At 36.9% G+C, this 23,766-nt stretch overlaps 1 protein-coding gene across 2 annotated transcripts; it reads left to right on the top strand.

Moving 5' to 3' along the window:
- The first annotated feature begins 1,050 nt into the window (after positions 1-1,050).
- LOC131153342 (uncharacterized) lies at positions 1,051-17,937 on the top strand. 2 transcript variants are annotated; one of them, XM_058105589.1, is made up of 9 exons: positions 1,051-1,326; positions 12,138-12,901; positions 13,057-13,245; positions 13,325-13,433; positions 13,548-13,606; positions 13,681-13,855; positions 13,951-14,021; positions 14,379-14,883; positions 17,698-17,937. In XM_058105589.1, the coding sequence occupies exons 1-9, from the start codon at positions 1,188-1,190 to the stop codon at positions 17,799-17,801; spliced, it is 2,115 nt and encodes a 704-aa protein (XP_057961572.1). In that variant the 5' UTR covers positions 1,051-1,187; the 3' UTR covers positions 17,802-17,937. The 2 variants fall into 2 exon arrangements, with proteins under 2 accessions (XP_057961572.1, XP_057961571.1); XM_058105588.1 differs by having other exon boundaries at positions 14,379-17,937.
- Positions 17,938-23,766: the final 5,829 nt, after the last annotated feature.

Here is a 23,766-nt window from a genome sequence, read left to right as displayed (position 1 = left end):
GCCAGCCATTGTCGGGTCCCGTTTTCGGGCTGCACAACCCGTCATGGGGGGTAATACATGACATTAGTTAGCTATTCATCCTGTGTTGATTTTCAGTATTACAGTTATAGCAGATGTTTATGTACGTTATGAGTTATTAGCATATATGAAAATGTATGATTATTTCGAATGATATGACGAATATTTTCTGACTTATGAAATGTACAGTATATGTATAATTGCATTAAATATTCATGTTGCCACACAGCTGTATTTAGTTTACTTTCCCTTACTGAAAAGTGTCTCACCCCCAACATTGATGTATTTTTCAGGAAATCTAGAGAAACCGGCGGGTTAAGGCTGCCGTTGAGTGAGTGGAGCTTCCCTACTAGAAGGGTAAGCCCTGAGTTAGGACTAGGAGATTTTGTTGCATAGCCCTAGTGTTATTTTGACTTTTTGGAGATTGTACATATGAACATAATATTGATGTTAATAGAAAACTCTGGTATTATGTTTTATGGATGGGATGTATGGATTTTTATGTTTACTACTGTTAGGTTTTTCCGCTGTGTATGACAGGTGTCCCCGTTACCCATGAGTTCGGGTTGACCATTTGATTTATTATGTTGTATTTTATTGAGGGACATTACAACGAATGAAGGAGCCAATTAGTATTCCGAAACAAATTTCGTAAATGAACCAATGAGATTTGTCACGCGTCTAACGCCGGATGGTTGAGTGATTAATGTTTCGAAGCAAATCTCACTGGATGAACTAGCGAGACTTGCCACGTGTCAAAACTAGCCTCATTTATGTACAGTAAATCTCGCTACTTGGTCCAGCGAAATTTAAGCAAATCTCGCTGAATCAGGTAGCGACAGATTACGTCAGAGTCATTTTAGAAAATACTTTCCAGAATAGAGTATTATTTAATATATATATTTTTAAAAATAGGGTATTATTTAATATGTATTTTTTTTAAAAAGATAAATGGGAAAAAAACTCATGTCACCCTTCGTATTTCTATCAAAAATAAAATAAAATATAGCTTTCTTTTTAATGAAGAAAGGAAAAAAAAAGTCAAAATGGTTTGTCCCTGTTTTTTACATTGCTCTTACGGCCCTGTCACGTCGCGCAGGCGAGAGCCCTCACCCTCTCCCCGTTCCTATGCACGTTCGTGGCAGAGTGTGTGCCTGTGAGATCTTCCAATGGCGTCCGCAAAACGGGAACCTTCGAAAGCAGATGAACCTGCAGCGAAAAAAGTAAAGGTCGCAGTTGCAGCAGACTCTTCGGAACCAAAGGCGAAGCATCAACGTGTGTTGCTCAATCCTGCCGACTGCAATTTAGGTATTCTCTCGTTCAACTCTCTTCCCCCTTATGTTTTTTACTTGCATATTCTTCACTTCTTCTACTTTTCGTTGAACTTCATTGTATGCCTGTAAACGTTGCTCTAATTGTGAGAAGCAGATTATCCTTCCGCGAGCGAATTGGTTTCTATTCATGACCCAATTGGCAGTTCTTAGTGGGAAAATATTTCTAGGAATATTGGGTTTTATTTATGACGCTATCCTTACTTGCCTTCCTGTCATACTAATGGCTTGACAGAGAATAGCTTATCCACTGTTCCTTTGAATATTAGCGATGCACAGGCTTGAAAAAGAGAGAATTTCCAAACACACCATAAGATTGCACATAAACACGCAGTTAGTCGAATTGTGCACGGCTGCACGCACACACTTGTTGTGGAAGAAGCCGTGAGATTATACATAAAAACATAGCAATTAGAAAAAATAGAAGAAAACAAGAAGAACATAACAATTTATGTGGTTTGGAGTGTGTTTATATCTACAGAGCCTTTATGAAATCGATCTTCATTATATTGTCAATGAAAACTGCCTTTTGGGTTTCAGCACGGCTACAAGTATTCTACAACCCTGTTTAAAAATCCTAAAATGCCCTCATGCAACAATATAATGTACTACACTCTACTTCAAAATACCCTATCATTGTGGAGAGCCTCAAAATACTATAGTTGTATGTGGGCTGTAACTTACCCAATGACAACTAGTCTTTCCTATTGGGGAGGTATAACCTTTCTGAAACTCAAGACTCTCCACCTTCAAGGATATTTATCCCTTGAAGATTTCAGACTTATACCTCCACCGGAAGTTGTAGGTCACTAATCATGGAGTAAGTACGAGCAATGCAATAACTTCTCCTTAGTTACAACTTTTGTTTGCTACATTCTTTTTGGTAGCTACCTTAAGTTGCTGTGCCTCATTAATTAGTAACAGTTAACTCCCATATATTTTGATGCCTTATGTGTTGATGTGATAGACTTAATTCATCTCTAGGTGAGTGGCATTTTGACACTCACAATGTAGATGAATAGCTTGTTGGTCCATGCCAAGTTTAGTTATTAATCCCTTTAGTCACATAGTCTCCTTTGCATATTTTGCTTTGGTGGTAGATAATGCAACAATTGACCATAGCATGTATTTTAGCAAATAGGTCCATTTGCCATACTAGCTAGTGGCAGTATTTCTCATGCAAGTCCTTGGAAGTTTATGCTCACTTCTTTTATCCCCTTACTTGTTTTTGCGTAGGGTATGGGAATATTATTCTGTTTTTAGGAGGGTGTTTGGGTGGGTGAGGTTTCGTTGGAGTCTTTGGTCCTTTGTTTTTTAAGACTGCCTTCCATGCATAATACACCTATTCATGCTTTTTTTTTTTTTTTTTAAAATTTTTTTATGTTTTTTTTTTTGGGGGGGGGGGGTCCTCATCCTTGATATTTTCATTTTTTTAGAGATCTCAATGAGAGATGCTAGAATCCTTTGTTCCTAGAATGGGGAGTGATTTGAGTATATGGTTTGTATTATATGTTTAGGGGCAAATGAGACTAGTGACCACTTGTTTCTTCATTGTCAAGTGGCTAAGTTTTGGGTTTATATATTTCTTATTTTTGAGGAAACTTTGCTGATACTGCAGCTATTGATGCTTTTTTGTTGGTGACATACATGGGTTTTGGGAGGAGTAAGAAAGAAGTAGTCCTACATAGATCTGTGGCTTTTATGACCACTTGTCATCCAAATCTCCTGCATAGTCTGCACCAATAAGCTCCTTAACTAAAGCTGAATCTTGTCTTACACCAAATTCAATGCCAATGCCAAAATCTGCAATACTGTTGAAGTACCTAAAGAACTACTTGATGTAGGATAGAAACAAAAATTAGAAAGAGAGAGGATTGAGATAGAGAAATAGAGAGGAGGAGGAAAGAAGAAGAGAGAAAGGAGAATAAAGGATAGATAAAGAGACAGGCAGTTGGATAGAATAGAATAGAGAGTTAGAGAAGAACAAAAAGGAGAATAAAGGAGGGAGGGAGAAGAAGGAATGAGAGGAGAGGGACAGCTCTATGAGAGAGAGGGGGGAGGAATTACTTTGGAATTCTAATTCAAGTCTAATAATTGTTTGAAACAACTTATAAGCCAAGTAATTATACTAACTAAAACAAATATTTACATAAAAACCCCAAGAAAAGAGGAAGTTACACAGTGCAAAGAAATGTTTAATACAAACATAATTTCTTAGATCTACACCTAAATAAGTGTGCCAAATGGGCAGCGTAGTCATCCATCATACTCCTTAGAAAGGAACTCTCATGGTTTTAATTAGTGGTAATGATCTGCGTTACGGTAATGGCTGCAGTGTAATAGTTGCTGCCATCACGGACGCTACATAATGGATAATGGACACTGCGGTTGTGAATTCATTTTTTGCATTAGCAAACTTGTTACAAACATATATATTCACATGTATAATCCCATAATCCTATATCTAGAGCTTTCAATGTTTTTTAGTAATTTCTAATCAATTTAAATATAACTTATACTACGTCTACAAGTATTGGATGTCATCTTGGTTGCTTTAGTTGCTATTGGCAAGAAGAAGCATACATTTGCCACTTTTCACTAATTTATTGGTTGAAGGTTAAGTTTAAACTAAGAAATCATAAATATAAAGAAATGTAAAAATATAGAATATCTATTGTACTTCTTTAGTCTTTAATGGAATTTTTTATTATCCAAAAATAGAATGTAGAATGTTCATATGCTAAACAAGAACAAAAATGCATAGCAATAGAACATATTTTTCTATCCAAATTAGGTGTTGGAAAAACATAATAAAGAAATAAAAATGAAAGAATCCATAATATGAACATATGTACTTTAATGGGAGAAAAAGTTGGTTTTGTTTGAATGCTAGTTATTAAAAAATGCTAACTAAATGTCAAGGAAATGAACCTTAAAATGATTTTTTTTAAAATAAAAATTCTAACTAAAATAAACCAACTTAAAATTGAGTTTCTAAGCTTCAATAAACAGAAAATAGAGGGAAAAATGCAAAAGAAAAAAAAAAAAAGACTCAAAAACCTATTTAAGTCATTTATAGTTTATTGTAACATCCTATAATGACAATTACAGTAGCGTAATGGCCTATAACAGCCGTGACTATTTTGAATTGGAGGAGCTCTATGATATTGCCCTGTGATGGTCTTGGAGACCACCGATACTGTTATGTAGGTTGTTACACATTGATTTTTAAAACGATGGGAACGCTGTTCTAGTGAGTATAATTGTAAAGATAGCTGGAAGAACCCAAGAACTCTCTTATGGATGGCATACTCAGCAAGCCATCTAGGATCTGAATTGGGACAATTTCTCCATCGAACCAAGTACCGTTGAAATCCACCCCAAGGAGACATCACAAACTCTTTGTCCAAAGTAGATTCCATTGTTTTCCTACGTGAGTACCGGCTGACAAAGCAAAAGACTCAGAGGTGCCTATGTCAAATCCTCCACATTAAAAGTTTGACTAATGGTCATATGAGTACGCAAATCAAGTAAACATGCATTAGGTCCAATTTTCTCAAGGACAAAGAGAGGGCTAATGGCATGGGCATGGAGCTTTTTAAATGAGTTTCTATGGTAATGTTTAGGTCTAATGCAAACCATGACACTATCACTAACATTAATGTCTCCAGCTCTATGACGTGCAGTAAGTTTGTAATTTATACTATTGATAGCAAGTTTTCGCCTAACATCAACGTGCAACTCATGGATGTGAGGAAGAAAGGACTTACTGGCATAGGCTCTGAGAAAAAAACGAGCATCTAGTGGCAAAAGAATGAGAACTATGGGTGCGTGGAGTTCGTAATTGGTTACACACTCAAAAGGTGTCTTCCTCGTGGACATATTCACATAATTATAATAAGCAAACTCAACATCAGGTACTACCAAGTCAAATTGCCCTATTTTATCCCACTACACACCGATGTAGGTAACAAACAATTCACAACCTCAACCATAAGGGGGTGGTAAGAAAAAAAAAACATCTAGTGAGTCATGCAAATTTTCCAAATTGTCTTCCAAAAGCAAGTAGAGAACTTGATCTCTGTAGACACTAATTTAGTGAGAGCATGAGAATTGAGAAGTCTTATTACACGTGATAAAATGTGCCATCTTGGAAACATATCAATGACGTGTCTGTTAAATTTCTCTAACTGTGAGGTACGACTTGAGACACTATCTTAGTAACGTCGTTCTTAATTGTTAAATTTCTCTAACTGTGAGGTACGACTTGAGACACTATCCTAGTAACATCGTTCTTAATAAAAGGGCAATAATACTTGCCCTCAACTAAGGCAATGGTTTTATCCCTTCTCAGATGACCAACTAAACTATGAGATCTCTAAAAGAAGTTTAGGGAATGCGTAAGCTAGTACCTCTAAACAGTTAATCCTCATGGATGATAAAATCTAAAAAAATCTCTATGGTTGCCGTTGCTCACCTCCTTAAATATTTGCCCAAAATCAGGACAAGTAGAGACGATCAAACTCAATGAACGTGTTTGAGAACAATTGTGAGTCTATTGAGGCCATCATCTAGGTTATTCTCAACACCAAAATGAGGATTAAGAATAAAGGCATGCTTATTGAGAAACACTACCCAACTAGCATGCTTTGTAATAAACTTCTTCTGTGAACTGAGATATCGGAAAGTAAGATGCTCAGAAAAAGAGTATGAGCTCTCGAGGTAACAAATAATATCTCCACTGTTGAATGGATCTCATTGCAACATAACTCTTTATCATATGCTTCTTTATCTTAATGTAGCATTTTGGAGTTTTAATTCGAAAAATGCTATAAAGGATCCCTTTTGACTCTAGATTCCACCTATACCTACCCTTGAAGAATCTTAAGCTACCTCCAAGACTTTACTAAAATCCAGATGCTCAAGTACAAGATTTCTTTTGCTTGACCTTCCTAAATGAGGGGTCCAATGAAACTTACCTTTCTTCATGAGCCATAATGGTGCCAAGATACCTTCTTAAACGCCTATAAAAAGTAGCTAGGTTTAGACCACTCTCTAATGGCTCTTATCTTATCAGGATTAGTGGCTATTCCTTGCATAGGGACCAAGAACCCAAGAAAAAGTACACTAAACTGTACAAAGCAGTACTTATTGAGGTTAGTGTACAACTTCACTTCCCTCAAGGTGACAAAGACCTCATGAAGGTGTATCAAGTGCTCCTCCTCAATCTTGTTATATGCTAGTATATCATTGAAATAAACCACAAGGTATTTTCCTATAAATGGTAGCAAGAACATGTGCCTTAAGACTCTTAACCCTTATAAAAATGCTTGGAGCATTAGAAAATCCAAAGAGCATAACCAACCACTTAAACAAACCATCATGGGTCTTAAAGGCAATTTTCCACTCACTTCTGGTCTAAATTCTAATTTTGTGATACCCACTATGCAAGTCAATCATTGAATACCAACTAGAGCCAGCTAGCACATCAAGCATATCCTCATGTTTAGGGCTAGGGAACCTATACCTAACTTTATTGATAGCTCTACTATCGACAATTCCACACACGTCCTCTAAGATCTATCCTTTTTTGGAGTTGAAAAAGCTGGTACTGCACAAAGACAAAGGCTATGTCTCACAAATCCCTTGTCAAGGAGTTCTACTACTTGCCTATTCAATTTAGCATGCTCTTTGAAGTTCATCATATAATGAGGCAAAGTAGGAAGGTACTCAATTAACAACTTCCCTACCTTAGGTGGATACATGGAAACTCTCAATCCTCAGAAGGAACTTCCCAGGCAATGATTGCTGAGTCACTCTTATTTTCTAAACTATGTCAATCAAAAGCTATATGATCCAACAAGTGTATGCTTCTCTGAAGTGGATTTGAAGGGCAATCATGTTCCTAAATATATGTGTTTTTCCTACCATGTCTGGTCACATCATGATCATATAACCATGGACATGTCCATTGGGAGTACACCTCAATAAACCCTATATGTATGATCTCTCATTTGGATGGGTACAAGGCCCCGCCCCTCTTAGTGAAAGTAATCCAACGTGCCTCCCCAAACAAAAAAAAATAAAATCCCACTAGTAATAATGTTTTCTTGGCATCCGTGGCATCTGCCACCACCAATTGACTCACCAGCTCGGCAGCTATTGATCTGTCATTGAATACCATCATTGGGGGCTGCTTTCTAGCGGAACACACGCAAGTGACGGGCCAAACTCAACCAGATTCTCCTGTATTCCCCTAGATTCTCAAATTGCTTCCAACCACAATATTTTGGTTTTTTTTCTTCTCGAGATTTTGAAGCAGAACCAAGGAAATTTAAGTGTTAATGTTTGCTACATGATTTTTGAGGATAATTCAATGCCAACACTGGAATCAAATGTGTTTGGTGCCTATTGAAGTTTGTTATATAAGGAATTAAGAAATTGCATGACTATGCTAAAAGCTTCATTATTATAGCAATTTGTGCTCAAAGCCTTTAGTGAGATAACCAGATTTCTCCCATTTATCTTGATTATTTTTTACATGATTGGTAAAGTTTGTAATTTGCATTATTCCGAGTTTCTTAAAAATCTTCCCTTTATCATATGAGTTCCTTTAGTTCATTCCTTGCTTGAGCCCTTGTTCATGTCTATACTCCCTTCTTGTCATATTATGTAGGACCAAGTCAATTCATATGCATTATTTTTCAATAGCTTCATGTGTGTGCATTGTAATAATTTTAGGATTCATATTACTTGTAGCCAAGTTTGGTTCCTCTACATCATTGTACCGTATTTCCTTACCCCTGGCCACCAACAAAAGCATTGAAGCCATCTGCCATCCCCTATGAGCTTGCTCCACTTGATACCCAATCTTTGTCTATCCGGTTAGACACTCGATTTTGTGGACGAAAAAATTGAGCATCTTGGAGAACAATTTGCACAGGTCATGAAGTTGTTGGGTGAATGCTAGATGGCTTAGAACAATCAATTCTACACCCTCATGAGTCCCCATATTTAGTAGGGTCAGCCTAGGGCACTCTTCCCACTCCAGGAGTTCCTGGTGTTGGAAATTATTTTAATATTGAGCCCAATGAGTACAAAAATATTCATAAATAAAAATAAAATACAAAATAAATTAAAACCTGTAATATGTAGTAGTAGATTTTGTAGACTGAAGCATAATAATTTGTTGACCTAAAACCAAATTAGTCGCCACTTCAGTGGTGTTAGTACTTCCGTTGTGTCTCCAACATTCGACAACCCATAGCTTCTGGTAAGCTGCACACTAAACCACTTACCGTTGAATTGAATCCAATTTTTTCAACTAAAGAAATTGAATAAGAAACTCATTTATCTCTTTGCATTGTTAGTCTATTTTGGATAGCTTTATCTTTCTTTCACAACAACTAACAGTACCTTTATAAAGGTTTTGTAAATTAGCTACCGTTACTGGGGGTTACTTAGCACTCTCTTAAAAGTAGGATCCCAAAAAGAGTCCACATGGGGGTTACCATCTAGGGGGACACCTAAATCAGTAACGGGCTAAGTCAAAGCATTGCAACTAGCTAGCCTAGCAAAAGGATCCACATTAATACCCAAACCCACCAGGCTGCTCTTAGAGAAATTAAAATTTCACCGTCGACACTTTCTCAAACGTTTGTTACCACCTACAAACATATATTACCCGATTGTGGATCTTTGTTCGGAAGGTGACCTAGCCCAATTTGCATCTATATATCCCTCAATATGAGTGTGACCCCGATCTTGAATTAAGAGACCCCTCCCCAGTGCACCTTTGAGATATCTTAAAATGCGTATTACTGCATCCGAATGATTTTTTTTTGGAGAGAATTGAGAAATTGACTTATAACATTTGTTGCAAAAGATATATTTGGTCGAGTGACTAAGATAATTCAACTTTCCAGCAAGTTTTTAGTACAGTCTTGGGTTAGACACAAATCACCATATTTGACACTAACTTATTATTGGGATCCATGGGCGTATCAACAAGTTTGGATCCCAAAAATCCAATCTCATCTAAAAGATCAACAACATACTTGCTTTGTGACAAGACCGTTCCTGTACGAGATTTCGATACTTCTATACCCAAGAAGTACTTCAATGGTCCCAAATCCTTGGTCTAAAATTTAGTATGTAGGAAAAGCTTTAGATCTTGAATGCCTTGATCATCATCTCCAGTAATCACAATGTCGTCCACATACAGAATAAGCAAATCCTTGTAGATAGAGTATGAAAGTAAAATACAGAATGATCCACTGCACATCATTGGAGGCTAAACTCAAGTACAACAACACTGAATCGACCGAACTATGGTGGCAAGTAGGCCCTTTGATTCATGTTTCTCCTTTTTGAGTTTCCTTCTAGCTTCATTTGACTTGATAACCCCAGAAACCTCTTGATAGCTAGGGTTTACTTCCCAAGTAGGTTGTAACGAAGTGTTTAAACAAAGGAGAGAATATAACAACATCAATGATTTATTTTCATTTTCAATGCTCACATCTACTTTGATAGATAGTTGGGAATCTGATTGAATCAGTTCATATGTTGATTCAGATCTCCAGCCTCAAGCATACCAAGAAAATTCTGACTTTGTTGGTATTGCTGTTCGCCATATCCATGCTCTTCAATTTTGCCCATAAACCTTTGCTATTTTCCCTCCCATCATGTCAAATATGACTAAATTAGCCAGGCAATATCAAATCAGGTGATGTGATCCAGTTCCATCCAATTATCTTTATCCTTCTATGGTTCCTCTCTTGTTAGCATCTTATTAACCTTGTGTTGAACCAGGTTGGTTTTCTGCATCTGCCATAGATTGAAGCTCCCTTCCCAATGAACATGGTCTTAACCCTGCTCATCCTTGCCACGAGCAAGATGCAAAGCTGGAAAACCCTAGCATGAAACTGGGGTTCTAGTAGCAATTGTTGTGAAATATGCTTTAGGATTATGCAGATACACAAAATGAATAAAAAAAAAAAAAAAACAAAAGAAAATAATAACACAATGGTTTATGTTTTGGTAGGGTTCTTATGTCCACACAGCCCCTATGAAATCTCCACTATATTGTCCATGAAAATTGCTTTTAGGCTTTGGCTACAATATGCATGTGCTTCTATGTGAACATCCCTCATATACAATATAATGGCACTATGGCTAGCTCAAAATAAATGTCTCCCTCTTATTACAAGCTTTGAGTAGATAACCTTTTTGAATATGAAAACCGCAACCCAACAATACCACACACACGCACTAAAAGCACACATGCCGAACACACATGGAGACTATGGTGGCTTGATCTTGATCTATGTAGTTTTTGGACAGAGCACCGTTCAATATATTTTGTGGTTGTTGAGACTTTGTCCTTTTGGGTGACTAAGCTTGATCACAAGAATAAAGGTTTGATCAGTGAGCAGAGCGGAGTTGCTCACCAAATTTCGAATTGAACTAGCTTTGTCTCTGGTAGAGTGTAGGCCAAGCCAATTTGCATAGTAAAGAATCACAGGCTTTAGCATGAAAATCTCTATGATGAGAACTTAAACTATCTAGCTTACTTATGGCTCAAGAGCTTTGTGCTTTTGGTGAACCATTGTGTGCAGTCTTCATTGAAGGTTTTCTTTAGACAGTCCTTCTACATAGAGAGAGCTTGTGTGATGATGTGTGGTGCTGACACTTGCATTTTGGGCTTGGTTTTAATGTTCAATAGGCCTTATAAACCGTTACATACTCATTTAATAAGCTCAAAAAACTATTTGAATCCGGCCAACTTATTTAAACCAAAGCTTATTAACTAGGTGGATTATGGAAAACTTGTGGACCAGCCAAACTTTGACTTTGTCCAATTCAACAAATGTTTGGTGCACTCGTGAAATTTTTTATTTCCACACCATAATCAAATCACTCCCCAGCCAGTAGTCAGATCAGCCCTCAATAGGACTGACTGCAGTGTACACTAAAGAAGGTCATTTCAGCAGGATGATTGCTACCTGCTTTCTTATCTACTATCACAAGATTTCATTGATTTGTCAACATAACCACCTTTTTATGTTGTGTACTTGGTTCCTGATCTAAACAAGAGTAGTTTCAGTTTATGCTTGAATGCCGCTTGCTTCAAACCATCGTACCTACAAAACCCTTGGCTGTCTTGCCCATTAATGTGATATTGTGTTTATAAAAAAGGCCGTACCCAGTGCACAAGGCTCCTACTTTGAGTGGGGTCTGGGAGAGGTGGATGTCGGCAAGCCTTACCCCCATTTTTGGAGAGGCCGCTCCCAAGTCTCGAACCTGAGACCACCCGTACCAAGGTGGAGGCTCTTGCCATCGCACCAAGGCACTTGTGTTTATAACACATGCTAAATCCTTAAAATTGGAGTTGAACCGTCTAGATAAAATATAAAATGTCATGAGACCCTTTTGGATCAATCCAAAGCCACTTGTTCATTTTGTCATGCAATGAAAATCTAGCAGACTTATGGACAACTCACAGATTTCCTTGAATCCATGATGTGAATAGTGCCCTAATTCGCTCCTGTGCATGTTTCTACATCAGGATGCTCATGAGCTTAATCATCTGGACATGTTATTTTGGCACATACAACTTGACTAGTGTTTTTTAGGCTTGTTTAATTTCAAGTCCAGACATTGGTTCTGTGGATGGTAACATACATTTAACTCAACTATCATATCAATAATATTTCTGAAAATATTTGGAACTTTTTGTTACTCCAAATCTGTGTCTGACTTTTTATGTGAATTATTATCTTGCACCAGATTTCAATATTGAAGATGGTGGTCTTCGAGGTTTTGGACTTTATGAGCAGGGGTTTGCTTATTGCTGGTCTGGTGCTCGGGCCAATGTAGGAATAACTGGCGGGAAGTATTGTTTTAGTTGCAAAATCATTTCTGGTCAGCCAGTTGACATGAAAGATACACCTCCTGATCAACAACATGTCTGCCGTCTTGGCATTTCAAGAGGGGATGATGATGTGGGAAGTCTTGGGGAAACAAGTTACAGCTTTGGGTTTGGCGGCACTGGAAAATTTTCTAATGCTGGCAAATTTTTGGATTATGGAGAGAAGTTTGGAGTTGGAGATACTGTTGTCTGTGCTTTAGATCTTGAAACGAAGCCTTTGGCTGCAGTAAGTTTCTCTAAAAATGGGAAATGGTTAGGTCCTGCCAAGTTGTTTGATGCTGGACCAAAAGGTCTTGGTGTGGTTGATTCCCCAGTGAGGAAGCTACAATGGGATTCGGCACTGTTTCCTCATGTTCTGTTGAAAAATGTTGTTGTTCAGTTGCAGTTCAGTACTGACGAGGGACTTGTTCCTGAAGAAGGCTATAAACCTTGGGCCTCTGCTCTTGTGGATGGAAATGCAGTAATGGGACCCACTTTTTCTAACCCAAGTAATTGTGAAGTACTTATGATGGTTGGATTGCCTGCTTCTGGCAAGACTACTTGGGCAGAAAAATGGGTGAAGGAGCACCCTGAGAAGCATTATGTCGTGCTTGGGACAAACCTGGCTTTGGATCAAATGAAGGTTGATTTTGTTTGTTTGTTTGTTTTGGTTTGTTTTGGATTTTTTTCCCCTGTTATGTTTTTAGAGGAACTAGCTAATTTCAAGCAGTTTTCTTTCCTTCTATGTTTATTATTTTCGTTACTTCCTACTTAAACAAAAGATGATTCTTTCAACAGGTGCCAGGCCTATTGCGCAAACATAATTATGGGGGACGATTTGAGCGCCTGATGGATCAAGCAACTGGGATTTTCAACACCCTATTATCGAGGGCTGCTGGCATATATCGTAATTACATAATTGATCAGACAAATGTTTACAAGAATGCACGTAAGCGTAAGATGAAGCCATTTGCAAAATTTCGAAAGGTAGCCGCATCATGTCATTTCTTTTGTGGATGTCCTTATGAGTATTTCTCTTAATCCTTTTGGGCAACATGCCTCTCAGATTGCTGTTGTAGTGTTTCCAAAACCAGAAGATCTGAAGTTTCGTGCTGGAAAACGATTTAAAGAGATGGGAAAAGAGGTACCAGCTGATGCAATAAATGAAATGATAGGTATCCCTTGAATGTAAATATGATCTCTTTTTTTGCAACTATTTATTTGGTTGCTCTCTACCATGTTTTAAAGTTTGATTGGACCTAAGAGTCAGTGGTTGATTCTTCTTGTAGCAAATTATGTGTTGCCTGTGAGCAAGGACATGGCTAATTCTGATGAGTATTTTGATCAGGTGAATTTCATGAACTAGGAATCCATTTTGCTGTGTTGAACATTGCCCGGCTAATGCTTTAATGTTTTGTGAAGGTTATGTTTCCAGAACTCAGCAGAGGAGAGGCACAGAAATATTTGAATGAGATGAAGCTTTCTCTGAGGCCTGATTCCAATATGAACTCAAAGGAAGACTTCTCATCCCATTCTCGGGAAAGTTCTGTCCATTCATACAGTAGCCATTCACTGCACAATTGTGGATCTCTATCAGGTTTTTGTTAGCTTTCTGTGAGTTTGAAAGTCGCAGCTGCTCCCATATTCTCCTGTCATTGTGCATGGTTTTGATGATGTTTATTGTTGTTTCAGTTGCTGGTGGACATCCTCAAAGCTCTCAATCACTGCCTCCACCAAACTATGATTATTGGAGACCCAACCAAGTAAGTTAAAGGTTGCATGCCCAATCTTTATTAAATATAATTTTTCTATATACAATCTTATTATTATTTTTTGGTTTCTGGTATGAAGAAACATCAATTGGATTGATGCAGTTCTCATCATTTGGGTATTTTATGAAAATGCACATTTGGTTATTTTTAGGAATTGCCCTGACCCTTTTAAAATCACTGAAGGAGTTCTATTTGAAATTTGTTGAAGTTCAACTGCTAATAAATAATTGATATAAATATATACTGCTTCGTAGTTCTGTGTATTTCTCTCTACAAACTAGGCCATTTCTGTATGGTTTGGGAAAGTTCAATTTTATTGGCTGACAGATGACTTTTTCAATTTCACAGTTGACTTCAGCTTATGAAGGGGCTGGACTGCATGGCAATCTAAGTTCTTTACCAAGAGATGCTTCTTATAGAACCGGCATGAATTACAGTAGCTCACTTCCTGGAGATAATTCCTATGGTAGTTCACTTCCTAGAGATAATTCCATTGGCTTTCGTTCTCATGGTGGCTACTCAGTCCCTGGAAGACCTGACATCAGAAGTTCTGGGTCTGGTATTGACACTTTCCGTAGTTCTGGAGTGGGTGATCCCTATAGCAGAATGAACGTTGAGGACAGAACTTACATGCCTGAGGTTGCTTATAGTCCTTATGGGGGCAGTGTTACTGAACCCTACAGGAGATATAACTTTGAAAGAAGCAGCTCTCATGAACCTCCACTTGAAAGTGTAAGAAGTTCATTCACGTACAACTCCTTTGGTGGCCATATTGGTCACACAGTGGCTCCTCAAGCTGATTTGGTTCCAAGAAATGCTACATTTCTGCCTGGTCCTTCCCCAGCTGTTTATGGTAGTTATTTGAACTTATTCCTTGTCATTTACAATTTTTGTTCTATTTGTCCTTGTAATACGTACATTGATTTGCTTTTACACATCATGAACACCTGCATTCTTGGCCCAAAATAAGGAAAAGAAGAAAAAAGACACTTGCAAACACAAAATCCCACCCACCTCCACAATCCAAAACTGATCCAGGGACTATAATTTACTCTCTTTTCCACTTTTTGGAACTAAGTTTGATATGGAACTTGGAATAGATTAGAAAAATTGCGTATTAATCATCAAGTTGGTGATATATGATGAACCTAAGGTGGTTTTTGGAATAATTCAATACTTTAAATCCCAACTGATTGGCGTCTGCAATCTTTTTCACCCATTTATGGCTGCAAGCTGTGAAATTCCAGAGCAGAACGTCCTCCTTGCAACCTTTATGTGCCTTTTTGCTTTCCTATTGCCCCTCAGTGTTTTTGCTCTACTTTACCTATTCATTTATTGGTTTTGGTTTCAGGAAACTATACCTACTATCGTGATTTTTCCTTTTGCTTTACTTGGAGGTACCTCTTGCTTTCATGGACACAATTTCTTCAGCAGTCTATTGTGCTTGCCTCTTATTCATGTCCACACCCTCATATTCGTGATCCTATCTTTGCGACATGTTTAAGCATGCATGTTTTGCTGATGATACTGTCTTCTTTTTAAGAGACCATAAACCCTCCTTTTTGAATATTTTGGGTCTTCTCCATATCTTCGAGAGAGTTTAAGGGCTTAAGATCAATATGGGGAAAAGTTGTATTGTGGCTATTAATGTGCCTGAGTGTTAAAAGTGGTCGTTGGAGGTGGGTTGTAGTGTTTTGGATTGGCCACTGGCCTATTCTGGGTGTTCCTTCGGGGGACAACCCTAGGTCTGCTAGCTTTTGGGATCTTGTTGTGGAAAGGGTTTCTAAATGTTTAGATGGTTGGAAGGGTGCTCATTTTTCTATCAGCGGTAGAATTACTCGTAGGCTTATCTTTCTAATACTCCTTTATGCTTCCTCTCTTCTTTTAAGATCCCTGTGGGAGTTGCTAGCCAGATTGAGAAAATAATGGGGGATTTCTTGAGGTCATGGGGTATGGGGCTTTAGGGATCATTTAGTAAGCTGGGAAGAAGTGTGCAGATTTAAACGGGAGGGTTGTTTGGGTCTTGGAAGGTGTCTAAAAATACAGCTCTGCTGGCTAAATGGCTTTGGCAGTTTTCGCTAGAGAATTCTTCCTTGTGGCATAGAGTTGTAAAAAGTAAGTTTGGATTAGATGAGAATGGATTGGATACTATTTTGGGATTTAGATGTTCTTAAGGTAGTCCATAGAAAGCTATTTCTCAGATATATCCCCTTTTCATTCCCCATACTATATTCCTGTGGGCAAGAGTTGTAATATCCGTTTTCGGAAAGATCCTTGGTTAGGGAATGCAGTTTTGTCCACCTCTTTTCTTCGTCCCTTTTGCTTGTGCTCAGGGCAGGATGAGTCCATTAATTCTTTTGTTGTTGATCCAAGTGGTCATTTACCTTCGTGGGATTTTCACTTTCGAAGTTTGTTGAATGATTGGAAGTTGGTAGAGTTATCTTCTTTGTTAGTCCTGTTGAATAACTGTTGGTTTTCTTTGGACTCAGTCTTAGCCTTTGGATTTTTCAGGGGTTTATTCTTGCATTATCTTTTTTTGAAATTATGACAAGATCCAATCCTTCTTGTCCACTATATACATCCTTATAGAAGGTCAAAGTCCCCTTTAAAATTAAGGCTTTATTTGGTTGGTTGCGCTTGATTGAATTAACACCAATAACTTGTTGTAGACCGGGGACCTTTGAAGGTGAGTCCCCACATGTTTGTGCGCTTCGCCTTAACTGTTTAGAATCTGCGTCGCATCTTTTTATGTGTTGTGATTATGCTTGGAGGATATGAAACAAGTTATTTGGTTTGTTAGGTGAATGTTGGGTGAGTTCAAAGATGGCGGAGGACTTTTTGGCAGTTTCTTTTGTTGGTTTTGGCAGTAAAAAGGAAAGGGCAGTGCTCCAAAAATGTGCTTTCTTTGCAATATTTTGGGGGGCTGTGGATGGAGCGTAATGTGCATATTTTTTCAGGGAAGAAGTCATATTTCTTGGTTTGGGAGAAGATACATTATTGGGCTTCTCTTTGGAGTGTGGTTCATGGGAATTATAGGGGGGTGAGCTTTGTAGATATTCAATGCGATTGGCGGTATTTGCTTGATTGTTAGATTGTGCTGGTTTTATTTGTTCTTTTTTGTTTTCGATTTTTCTGTTTTTGGTTGGATTTTTCCAGCCTTTGTTGAGGAGATGTCTTATTCTCTTGGTTGTAAATTTTTTTAATCTATGAATAAAATTCTTCTTTTATTATTTAAAAAAAAAATCACGGGGAGCTAGGAAAATCATCTATAAATCAGTGGAGAAGGATAAGTCATGTTTTTCTTGAGTAGTTTCTTCATTTCCTTAGTAACTATCAATTCTTCTCCTTCATTGAGTAATATATGTTGATTACCTTTTATGTCATGTGGCATTCATGTTAATACGTTGCCACTCGCAAACTGCAACTGATCACTCCAGGGTTTCAGATTACACATATTAGTTATTGTTTACGATCTTTGGATTTAAAACTTGCAACATTTTTTAGTTCCTTGATAAACACAAAGAATGGGATTAGTTCAAGATTTTTGAAGTTGTACAAATGAATTGATTTCAGAAACTAGATCTCTCTGATCAATGCTCTGTTATCGTTTTGTAATTTTTTTCTCTTGCTTCTATAGAAGTTGATAGTTCCAAGTTTTTGTTTTCAGGTTCGCCTTACGGTACCCCAACTGGTAGGACTTCGTATGCAAATTTTCCTGGTAACATGCCACACTCAGGAGGATATCCCTCGCCTCGCCGAAGGAACTACTAACTTCTAGTGCATAATTCCTGCATACTGCTAGTTTCCGCTTAAACATTGTTTTTGTACAGGGTTGAAAGGAAGACTAAAACTGCTTTTGATGTTCTTAATGTTCAAAGTCTCTAATAGAAGCCTACAGATTTTCTTATTTTTGGGTTTCGAGCTTCTGATCTTTGCATGTGTCAATTATTTTTTTACTTTTTCTGGGTAGAGAAATTTATGACCTCTACAATCAAGCCTTTTTGATGCTATGAATTATTACCATTCATTTCTATGGCCATGTGAATCACAGGGCAGTAGAATTGCCCTTCTACTTTGGTAACTGAAAAAAAAAATAATTATTTTCTGGGACGGAGGATGGGGTTCGGTTAGGGTTGGGGTTGGCTTTAGTTCTATTTTTGCTTCAAATTGGTTCTACAGGTACCATCTTACATCTGCCGCTGGACTCATAATCGTACCATACAATGTCGAACTGCATGAATAAAGTTGAGTGGCTGTGCGGGTATGGTGTGAATTTTCCTAGAAAGTAGGAAATATTTCTCTTCATTTTTGTTTTTATTTTAATAGGTCCCTGGATGTGCACTATGTAATTGTTTGATGGAGAAACAAAGGAAAATATTAGGGAAAGTTGTTGGAGGGTGGGTTTGAGAAGGGAGTAGACTAGTAGAGAGCATTTTACAAAGTAATGAATGGAGGGGTGGGTGCTTGGAGATGGAGAATGAGGCAAATTTTAAGATATTTTGGTTTGGAGAATGTTAATTTTAAGAAATAGAACCGAATAAGATGAAAATGTAATAGAAATTATATAACAATATGATAATTTGGGGGAAAAAAAAAAAAACATGTAAAAGCTTGTGTTATTTAATCTAAAATGGGATGAGATAAAGATAGATATTCTTATGGTAATAATTGAGAATAGTTGTTTCTAACATATTATAAATTCATGGAAAATTTGTTGTATTGTCATTTGCTTTATGATATCAACGAATCTTATTACAAAATTTAGCAATCTTAATTTCATTTTATTTTTTTATGTTAAAGTGTTATTTATGGGTGTTGGGGTATTTTGTAATTTCTGAATTTTAGGGTTTATTTTGGCCAAATTAGCCTTGCGGGGGTGGGGGGTTGGGGAAGGTTCGTTTTGTATTATTCTGGGAGTGTTGTGATGGTACTTATTTTTAGGTGGACTTCAGAAGATAGATAGTCTTTAAAGGGGATCATGTGCAAAATAGGAGTTGGCTTCTCTTATAAGTTTTAAGCCTGGTATAAATATGAGTCTTCAGCCACTTTTTTAGTAGGTTTTTTGCATTTATCTTTAAGAAACTCTCTCTCCAGAGCTCCATACTAGTTTGGGTTCAAGATTTTGAGGCTTGGGTTTAAGATTCAACCCTATTAAAAGTGCGAGAGGCTAGTAGAAACCCACTGTTATTTTTTTGAAATAGTGCCTAAATAGATATTGATCTGGGGATTAAATTCCCTATTTGTTGAAGTGAATGGCACTAGCCTCTTTGTTGTTTTGAGAATTTTGTAATTATTTGAATCAAAGAAGCTTGTTAAAATATTATTATTAAATCTTAGTATTTATTTGTGAAATTTTCTACTATTGTATACCTATTTGCATCAAATAGGCACTAAAGCAAGTCCGATCTTGTGGGTTCATGGCCATTAAGGGGTGGAAGAGGAAACATTGATAATAGAAGTAGACATGTGATTGTTGAGATGTTTGGAGAGCTCCTGGAACAACTTAAACAACTTACTCAGCTTGTTATACAAGTTATAATTAATCAAGGCTGTTGAAATGATGCCATTAATGAATATGATTTTGTCAGAGTAAGACATGAAATCAATGAGCAATCTAAGGTTGAAATTGACAGCTCTAATGATGATAGAGCTTTGAAATTGAAAGGTCTATACACAAAATAAAAGGCCTCCAAGGTGAGAAGATCACATTGTACATGTTCTACTTCTAAAGAGTATAGTGTGCAAGTATATATTTCAAAATTTGATGGTGATATGGAAGTCGAAGGATTCCTGGACTAATAGCATTAAGAGTTATTTTGAATAGAAAGATGTGCTAGAAGAGGGGAAGTGAATCTTATGGGAGCAAATATTAGGCGACGTGCTTCTACTTGGTGGAAACATTGTCAAAATGATCATTAGAATAGGGGGCAAAGGAAAATGAAAAGATGAGAAGAGATGAAAGAGAAATTGAAAGCTCAATTCCTACCTTGAGATTATAAGCAAACCATGTATAGAAGGGTTCAAAAGTTGAGGCAGCCAGTCAAAGAATATACCCAAGAGTCTCATAGGCTTTCATTAAGGTGCAATCCTATTGAAACTAACGCTCAAAGGATTAGTCATTAAGTGAATGATCTCAAAATGACCATACAAGACCAAATAAGCTTGCAGCAACCTTATAAGGGGGTGGTATCTATCAACTTGCACTAACGGTTGAGGCACAACTTACTTGCAACATGTCTAAGAAGCTTGGGATAGAACACAATAGTGGTGCATTAAGTAGTAAGTTGGGTGGCAACACTAGAGGTGGTTGGACAATAAATCCCTATGCGTGCTAATTAAGCAACCAATAATAATAGTGGTACAACCCAAGTAAACCAAGGGAAAACAACGGTGAAATGCTACATATGCTTCGAGCTTAGCCACAAGTATGACGAGTGTTGAGAGAGGGCTAAAGGCAAAGTTAATTCTGTCAAGGACCAAAAGGCTAATTATGAAGAGAATTTTATAATTCTCTAGGACCAAGAGCCACAACTAGAAGCTGAAAAGGATGAGGTGGGAGAATGAATTAAAAGTAATATCCTTGGTGAGGCTTTAGTTATTCAAAGATAATTACTCTCCCCTACAGCCAATATCAATTGTTGACTATGTAAGAATATCTTCTGAACTAGATGTACAATGATGGAAAGCTTTGCAACTTCATAATGGATAGTGGGAGCAATGAGAATTTGGGTTCTCAAGAGATGGTGGACAAGCTGGGATTAAAAATTAAAAGACATCCACAATGATATTGGATTCTATGGTCAATAAAGAAAATAAGGTAATTGTCTCTTCAATATGCATTGTTAACTTATTAAGTGTTTCCTGTAAAGAATTTGTTTATTGTGATGTGGCTCCTATGGACGCATGTCATATTCTTCTTGGGCAGCCTTGACAATATGACATAAGCATAATCCATAATGGTATCAAGAATACTTAATTCATTTTTAGAAAAGGAAGAAGCTTGTGTTAAAAAACTGATGTAGGATGATGATGTTAAGAGGTGAGAAAATGGTTGTACACTTTTTATTGTAAATAAAAAGGATTTTGTTGAAGAAAGTGAGGAACGTAGGTTAGTTTATGTCATTTATTAAATGGAAGGGATGTTGTGGTTTGAGTTCCTAAATGATGTCAAGAAGGTTCTTGATGAGTTCAAAGATGTGATTACTAGATGAGTTACCTTCCTCCTGTAAGGGATTTAAAACATTAAATTGATCTCTTACCAAGTGCTACATGACCTAATTTGCCCCAAAACGAATGAAGCTATAACTAGTTGGCCTACTCTATGAACAATTGTGGAGATCAAAAGATTTCATGGTTTGGCCATATTTCACGAGAAATTTATAAGAAATTTCAGCATTATAGAGGGAAGTTTAATTGGACTTCGGATGTTGCAAAGATCACCGAGAAGATTTAGAAGATGATGACTTTAGCACCGCATTTCACTTCACAAAATTTGATGACCTCTTCGACATTGATTTTGATGCATCAAAGATTGGGATTGGGGTTGTCTTGAGTCAATGAAGGCCAATAGCTTATTTTAGCTAGAAATTCAACAAGGCTTGATTAAACTAGTCAAGTTATAATCTAGATTTTTGTGATATTTTTCAAGCATTGAAATCATTGCGGAATTACCTACCCCAAATAGAATTGAGTTTTAGAATAAATTCCTTTTAAGATACCTCAATTCCTGAAAGAAGCTAAGTTGAAGGCATATTGAATGGGTAGCTTTCTTGTAGGAGTACACTTCCACATTAAGACATAAGGATGGTTTGCAAAATAAGGAGGTAGATGCATTGAGTAGAAACAAATATTTGCTAAAAATTATGTCTACTAGTATTTTTGGGTTGGAGTTGATCGAGGAACAATACAAAGAAGACCCTTGTTAGAAATTCTTGAGAAATTTTCAACTATGGATCATGGGTGTTTGTAGAATTGTAGTGAAAGAAGGGTATTTGTTCAAAGGTGTTGAGCTATGCATTCTTTAATGTTTTTGAAATATGTTTTTTAGTCTTTTCAATGTAGTCACTGGAGACAGCTTTGAAAATGGTACCAAATGATCGAAATGGGAAAATGTCCAAGGAGTTTCTACATGTAGCACTAGATGAGATTGGGCCTTCGCCTGGTTTACCACCACTAGATGAGATTGGGCCTTGACTAACTATGTTGAGACCCTCACAAAGTTGTTGATTGCTATCACAAGATTATTGCTCAATGTCTTGCAAGCTTCCATTGTAGAGGGGGAAAATGGAGATGATGAGGATGACCCCAAGGATGTGTGCAGTGCAGTTGCTCAACGTGTTGAAGGGGCAGGAAAATGGACCAAAAGTTACCCAAGTGTATGACTTTATATTGTTGGATCTACGAATCAATAGGAAGAGGACCTCTACAATGGTGGAAACTAGGGCTACACATAACTTTGTCTCAAAGCCAGAAGCATAGAGACTCAACTTAAACTTGGAGGGCTTAGGATGTATAGAAGTGGTCAGTTCCACGCTCAGCTTACTCTAGAAGTAGCCAAGTAAGTGACTATGAAGCTTGGACAGTGGGTGGGAGATGCAAATTTCATAGTGCCGATGGATGATTTCCAATGATAGTTGGAATGGTATTCTTAAGGTAGAGTAAGGTAGTATTGATGTTGTTTACTAGTTCCTTTTGCTTGGTGGGGGGTTGTCTTGCATGGTGCAAGATGTTACAAAGAAAGGAGATGATGATCAGTTCCTCTTAACCATGCAAATAAATAGGCACTGGGATCTAAAACTAAAGTCTTCAAAAAATTCTCAGATGAGGGCCATTTCTTGGGTAATTTCGTAGATTTGTAGAATGGACAAAACTATTAGGATCTATTTGCATCCAAGATTTTGTGGAAGGGAAGGAAGGCAAAAGAAATAAAAAAAAAGAAAACAAATTAGAATTATTAAGATTCTTAGTTAACAATTTCAATAATAATTATTTTTAATTAATATTTACATATTTTCTACTCAATAAAATAATAGAAGATTTCCCTCTTTAATTAAATATAATCTTGTTATTAGTGTATATTTATAATGTATGACTGTTATATTAATTTATGATAAAAATAATGTTTTTAACTAAATTACAAAATGTAATTTATTCTATGTGAAAATTTAAATTAATAAATGATTCTTCCCTCCAATAATTTAATTAATTATTATTATAATAAATAAATAAAAAAGGAGAACACAAAAAATTCCATATGCATAGCAAATCTTACTACTTGGTGCAGTGATATTTAAACAAATCTCGCTACACCAAGTAGCGAGATTTAAATGGCAGCCCAATCTGGTCTAGATGTGTGGCAAGCAAATCTTGTTAGACGAAATAGCAAGATTTGCCTATGTTTATCTTGGGCGTGACACATGGCAAATCTCGCTACTTGGTCCAGCGAGATTTGTTTAAATCTCACTAGACCAAGTAGTAAGATTACGTTAGAGTCATTATGGAAAATACTTCTCAGAATAGGGTATTATTTAATATATATTTAAAAAAAAAAGATAAACTGGGAAAAAACTCCACATGACATGGTGGAGAAGTTTCTATGTAGTAGTGTTGGGAAGCATTAATATTAAATCTTGAATTTAAATTTAAATAAATCTTAATATAATTTATATTATATTTTATTCAAATGCAATAAAATTTTAAACATAAGGCCTCTCCTAGCATGAGGCAAGTATTTTTA

This window comes from Malania oleifera, chromosome 4 (assembly GCF_029873635.1).
Source record: "Malania oleifera isolate guangnan ecotype guangnan chromosome 4, ASM2987363v1, whole genome shotgun sequence".
NCBI lineage: Eukaryota > Viridiplantae > Streptophyta > Magnoliopsida > Santalales > Ximeniaceae > Malania > Malania oleifera.
This window is presented reverse-complemented; position numbering and strand designations above follow the sequence as displayed.